Source organism: Mesoplodon bidens (genome assembly GCF_964165515.1).
Source record: "Mesoplodon bidens genome assembly, chromosome: 3".
In the NCBI taxonomy this organism is placed as follows: domain Eukaryota; kingdom Metazoa; phylum Chordata; class Mammalia; order Artiodactyla; family Ziphiidae; genus Mesoplodon; species Mesoplodon bidens.
The window spans coordinates 91,373,989-91,380,425 of NC_138178.1; the positions used below are offsets into that span (position 1 = coordinate 91,373,989).

Genomic DNA, 6,437 nt, shown 5'->3' on the forward strand with positions numbered 1-6,437 from the left:
TGGTGTGAGGTCATACCTCATTGTGGTTTTGATTTGTATTTCTCTAATAATTAGCAAAGTTGAGCATCTTTTCATGTGCCTGTTGGCCATCTGTATGTCTTCTTTGGAAAAGTGTCTATTTAGATCTTCTGCCTATTTTTTGATTGGGTTGTTTGCTTTTTTGATATTGAGTTGTATGAGCTGTTTGTATATTTTGGATATTAACCTCTTGTCAGTTGCATCATTTGCAAATATTTTTTCCAATACTGTAGGTTGTCTTTTCATTTTGTTGATGGTTTCCTTTGCTGTACAAAAGCTTTTCAGTTTGAATAGGCCCCGTTTGTTATTTTTGCTTTTATTTATTTATTTATTTACTCTGGGAGACTGATCTAAGAAAATATTTCTATGATTTGCATCAGAGAATGTTTTGCCTATGTTCTCTTCTAGGAGTTTTATGGTGTCATGTCTTATATTTTGGTCTTTAAACCATTTTGGGTTTATTTTTGTATATGGTCTGAAGAAGTGTTCTAATTTAATTGATTTACATGCAGCTATCCAGCTTTTCCAACACCACTTGTTGAAGAGATGGTCTTTTCTCCATTGTATATTCTTGCCTCCTTTGTCATGGATTAATTGACCATAGGTGCATAGGTTTATTTCTGGGCCTTCTATTCTGTTCCATTGATCCATATGTCTGTTTTTTGTGCCAATACCACACTGTTTTGATTACTGCAGCTTTGTAGTATAGTCTAAAGTCTAGAAGGGTTATCCCTCCAGCTTTGTTCTTTTCCCTTAGGATTGCTTTGGCAATTCTGGGCCTTTTGTGGTTCCATATAAATTTTAAGATTGTTTGTTCCAGTTCTGTGAAAAATGTCATGGGTATTTTGATAGGGATTGCAATAAATCTGTAGGTTGCTTTGGGTAGTATGGCTGTTTTTTGTTTGTTTGTTTGTTTTTGGCTGAATTGGGTCTTCACTGCTGCACGTGGGCTTTCTTTAGTTGTGGAGAGTGGGGGCTTCTTCATTGCGGTGTGCATGCTTCTCATTGCAGTGGCTTCTCTTGCTGCAGAGCACAGGCTCTAGGCACACGGGCTTCAGTAGTTGTGGCATGTGGGCTCCGTAGTTGTGGCTTGCGGGCTGTAGAGTGCAGGCTCAGTAGTTGTGCATGGGCTTAGTTGCTCCACAGCATGTGTAGTCTTCCAGACCAGAGCTCAAACCCGTGTCCCCTGCGTTGGCAGGCGGATTCTTGGGTTTTTTTTTTGTTTTTTTTTTGCGGTACACGGGCCTCTCACTGTTGTGGCCTCTCCCGTTGTGGAGCACAGGCTCCGGACGTGCAGGCTCAGCGGCCATGGCTCACGGGCCCAGCCACTCCGCAGCATGTGGGATCCTCCTGGACCGGGGCACGAACCCATATCCCCTGCATCGGCAGGTCGACTCTCAACCACTGCGCCACCAGGGAAGCCCGGCAGGCAGATTCTTAATCACTGCACCACCAGGGAAGTCCCAGTATGGCTATTTTAACAATATTAATTCTTCCTAATCCAAGAGCCTGGAATTAAATGAAAAATTTTAAACTTCACTATTGTGGCACTTTGTTATTGGAATCCTACTTTGTTGAAGGCTTTATATCATAAAATGTGCATTAATTAAAATTGACTAATTAATTAATTAAATATAATTTGAGTGCCTGCTGTGTACCAGATAGTGTTGCAGGTAGGAGGAGTTGCAGAGCATACAGCAGAGACAGAAATGTCCTCCTGAATCTTTGTCTCTTCTTCCTTTACCAATACCCAACAAGGAAACTACTCAGTCTACCTCCTTTAAAACACCTCCTTTTGACACCTCCCATGCCTTGCTGCTCCCAAGTAGAAATGACCACTATCTTATTGTGCCTCCACGATGTTCTTTAGATTTCTACCATAGCAGTTTATTTTTCTGTGACATATCTGCCTCCTACTAGACTTTTAGTAGGTGTTTTTCTGAAGGACCATATGAACTGATAGTATGGAGTAGGCTGTGATTTTGTTTTGACCACACATCATTAGGCTTTCTTCCCCTTCTCCAATGACTGCTCACTTCTTTCTTCCCAGTTTCTTTGGATTTGTCTAAAACACTTTCTGAATACTCTCTTAATCATTTCACCTTTTAAAAAATTTTTCTGGAATTATGGAATTTTAGAACAGGAAGAGATTTTAGAGACTGCCTGATTTAAAATTTCCAGTTTATAATTGAAGATGAAAATCCAGAGAAGTAGTGTGACTTGCTCAAAATCATTCTAATGGTTAAAGACCAACCTCGGATTAGAATCCAAGCTTTCTTCAAGATCTGGTATAAATCTTCTCTCTCTCTCGCTCTGAGATCTTCAAGTTCCAGCTCAGCTCATGTCTTTCTCTTCTGAATTATGCACTAATTGTCCACAAACTGCATCACTTTGGCAATAATCATTTAACCTTACATTGTTACTCTATTCTTTCACATTGGTGTATCTTGCCTGGCCAGTTAGCTATGAACTCCAAAAAGCACACATTTTGTCACTTTTATTTTCTCCCTTCTTAGCAGGTAGCACAGTAGATAGTAGACACATAGTAGGAATTCAGTAAATATTTTTACTAATTAATCACCACTTCTCACATACCTTTCCAAAATATAGTGGGTCTTGTTCCTTAACATTTCGCTTCTATTTCCTTTGTAATTTTTAAAAACCAGACTTAGATTCTTGGCAACCAATGAAAAGACGGTCATGCCTCTGCACAGTCTGCTGCAATGTATTTTTTTCTGGACTTGGCAGAAAACCCAAGGTTTCTGCCCTATTTTTTTTTGTTTGTACTGCATTTCATCTAATCTTCTAGCTCTTGGTGGCTTTCTCTGCTAGACATTGTTCTGTAATGACCCAATTAAATATGGCCCCATTTAATATAGTGGAACTTTATGTGGGGCTAATTTCAAGTGATCATCCTGTAATTTTCCAAACCTTTATTTGTTAATTTTGGTTCCCTGAAACAGTGTACTTGCTGCTGATGCTAGTATGGCACCACAATAAATCCTCTTGCACTGATGTTCAGGCAGAAGACACAGCTGTGAGGAGAGCTAATCATGTGTCATATAGTGCCCTTTAAGGGATCCTTGTTTATCCATCGTCTGAGCTTTAAGTAGAAGCTAAAAGCTTTTTTTTAAACCTACATAATTTTTCACTGAATCTGTTAGTTTCAGCATGTTGTTTGTGTTGTTTTAAGCAGTGCAGTCCCCTGATCTATATCAAGTAAACATGATGATGGATTTAACTCACTCGCTGTTCCTGTTCAGGTACTATTTTGATTTGTTAGTATCTTGGAGAGGTAGCACATTACATCCCAAGACAGAACAGAAGCCAGTGTTTGCAAAAGAACACATTTTTCAGCAGAGTAGTATAGTAACTTTGAAATACTAATATGTTTTGAAATATGTCTGTGAACACTTTCTTATTAACATTATATCAGTGTACAAAATGTTCTTTCTTTTGACATCTGGGCATTATTAGGGTTATTTAAAATCTATATTAAAAATCATTGGTATTGGGCTTCCCTGGTGGCGCAGTGGCTGAGAGTCCGCCTGCCGTGGCAGGGGGCACGGGTTCGTGCCCTGGTCCAGGAAGATCCCACATGCCACGGAGCGGCTGGACCCGTGAGCCATGGCCGCTGAGCCTGCGCGTCCGGAGCCTGTGCTCCGCAATGGGAGAGGCCACAACAGTGAGAGGCCCGCGTACCGCAAAAAAAAAAAAAAAAAAAAAAAAAAAAATCATTGGTATTTTAAAGAAAATCTGTTCATTTCCATAGCAAAGTATCTTATGTCAAATGATATGTGATTAGATGACGCCCTGTGTACCCTGTGCTATTTCATGCCTTCGTGCCTTGAACACACACCCCTCTCATTCTCTTCCCTTGAAAGCACTCCCTTCTCATTCTCTAAGCCTTCTGTGATCCTGTTTGAATGTCTCTTCCCCAACGATTTCTTCCTTGTGTCCTGCTACACCTAACTTACATGATATTACACTTATTATACCTGTATTACAGCTATTAGTTTACATATTTATCATCTTGTTAGACTGTGAGATCCTTAAAGATGAGAATTTTGTCCCGTTTATCTTTCCATCATCTAGTGCTGTGTCCCACATATATTATGTTTAATGAATGAATGAAAAAGATGTATTCCCTCTGGATGTAGTTGATTCATCCTTAGTCACTCTACCACATATAAGGAAAATCCTAAAAGTCTAAATTTTTCTTGTTTTTTTTAAGAGTGGAAATAATTTAATATTTTCTCTTCATAGAAATGAAAAAAATTTAATAGTTAACCTTCATGTTTCTGAAAGTAATGCATGCTCAAAACAACAACAAATCAGATAATCAGAAAGGAAAAACAAAAAGTGAAAATTGCCCACAATTCCACCCATCCAGATGTAACCACTACTAGCATTTTAGTATAGATCTTTCCTGATTTTTTTCTGTCTACATACATACACACACAAAACATTAAACAAAATTTTTGTGACCTGCTTTTTCACTTAAAAATACCTTGGAAGCAACTTTCCATGTTAATCAAATTAGCACTACATATTCACTTTTTTTTTAAGTCTTGTCTTTTTAAGCAAATGAATACTTTTATTAACATGGTAAATTTTTTTTTAAACACACGGTAGTGTTTTGACCTCAAATACTTGTCAGGTCTGCTACTGAAATGAACTTACAGCTAGACAACTTATGAATCTTGAAGATACCTTGTCCCTGTTCAGTCTAGGGTCCAAAACAGACAGCCCTTGCTTTTCTTCCCCAGACCCTCAAGGGCCTTTGCAAATATCTCTTTCATTTTATGTCCAGAATCCCCTGAAATGCATCAGGGTATTACATCAATGATACAGAATACCAAGATCTATCTTGTCTCCTATTCTAGGTTCCATGTCACATAAAGCTAAGTTAGGTTGTCCAAACAATATGACCAGACAGGTTACCGCAGTGTGCCGCATAAAACTTAAAATTTGAACAAAATACATCTCTCCTCCTTTGTTCTCACAGAGAAATTAAAGTCCCCAAATACAATACCCTCCTGCAGCCCTTCTGATTCATCAGTCCTAGCCAGATCAGCCCCATTCACATTCCCAGTTGAAGTCTGATCCTTTCTTCAGCTTCTTTAGCAATCGCTTCATGGAGCTGTCTTCTAGAAGTAATGCAGCTCCTTCAGCACCTTCAGAGCTGGAGAACTCCAACTCTGAGTCTCATCTGTTACACACAGACCCAAAGTTCCAGGGAGCTATCTGGTCACACAAGAAAGAGCAAAGCACCTCAAAAATTTAGAAATAACGAAAGCCCAGGAACAAATGTGACTGCTGCAAGAGCTTACAATCTAGGCCCTAATTCTTGTGAGAGCATTTTCCAAATAAAAGTTACCTCCCCAAAGAAAAACATTTAACAGTCAAAACTCACATTGAGGTCATTAACCACAGACCGTAGCAGAAACGTGGTATAAGTGAGGACAGAGTGTAGACAGAGAAAAAAAGAGAAAACAAAAGGCTCTCTGGCTTCAGCTTCTCCAGGGTGTCAGCCAATCTCCATCAGTTGACCAGAATCCATTGGCTGTAAACCGCTGACCATCCTTCAGGACAACTCGCTCTTCTCTATCCCCCAGAGCAGCTCCACCAGTATCTCTCCCATCTTTGCGATCTCCTTGGCCTTCTCCTCCACCTTCTTGCACCATTTGGTCCCTCTGCCCTTGACTCCGTTGTCCGCATTCTGCAGATGGTTGAGCGCGCTCTCCTCTGAGGCCTCCACCTGCGTCTTGATCTGGATGAGCATACTGTCCATCTCCCACAGCTTGCTCCCGTTCTGCAGGTAGGCTCTCCCGTGCTCGCGGTTGAGCGCTGCGATGTCCTCGCGCATTTCGTTGATGACCGGGAGCAGGAACTGCTCGAAGTCCTCCTCGGGCTCCATCACCTCCACCTCCTCCAGCTCTGCCAGCTCCACGATGTCCAAGGACCTCATCTTCCCCTGCTATTCCAGAACCACAGGATGCAAGTCAGGTGCAAAGAAGCAGAGGACCTACATATTCACTTTTGGTAAATGCATAGAAAGATATATTTTATTTTCTTTAACCAATCCCTATAGATGGACACCAAGTTTTTTAGGTAGATTCTTATGGTTGCGTGGAACAAATACCACTCTTCCAAGACATTTTAAAAATATAAATAAGACCCTTTTCTCAAGGAAAAGGAGGGTGTATTATAAGGATGTATATAGATTGGAAGTAGAACCAGAAGTGCATCTATCAGGAATAGAGCTCTGGGAACCACCTTCTCTTTCTGGTGCCTCTATCTTTCTTTTCCCCATATTTCCCTAATAGTCCCTTCTTCCTCAGAGTGTTTGCTTCCTCTAAACTTCCACTGGCACGTAGTTATGGCTTGGCTCACTCCAGACTCTTAATGTATGCTAT

The 6,437-nt window shown here is 40.4% G+C and overlaps 1 protein-coding gene across 1 annotated transcript; it reads right to left on the minus strand.

Annotated features, from left to right (window-relative positions):
• Positions 1-5,482: 5,482 nt before the first annotated feature.
• LOC308614199 (MORF4 family-associated protein 1-like) lies at positions 5,483-5,989 on the minus strand (the record flags this gene model as incomplete). Its single annotated transcript, XM_081228417.1, has 1 exon — positions 5,483-5,989. One exon carries the CDS (start codon positions 5,987-5,989, stop codon positions 5,606-5,608), a length of 384 nt encoding a protein of 127 aa, XP_081084543.1. The 3' UTR covers positions 5,483-5,605.
• Positions 5,990-6,437: the final 448 nt, after the last annotated feature.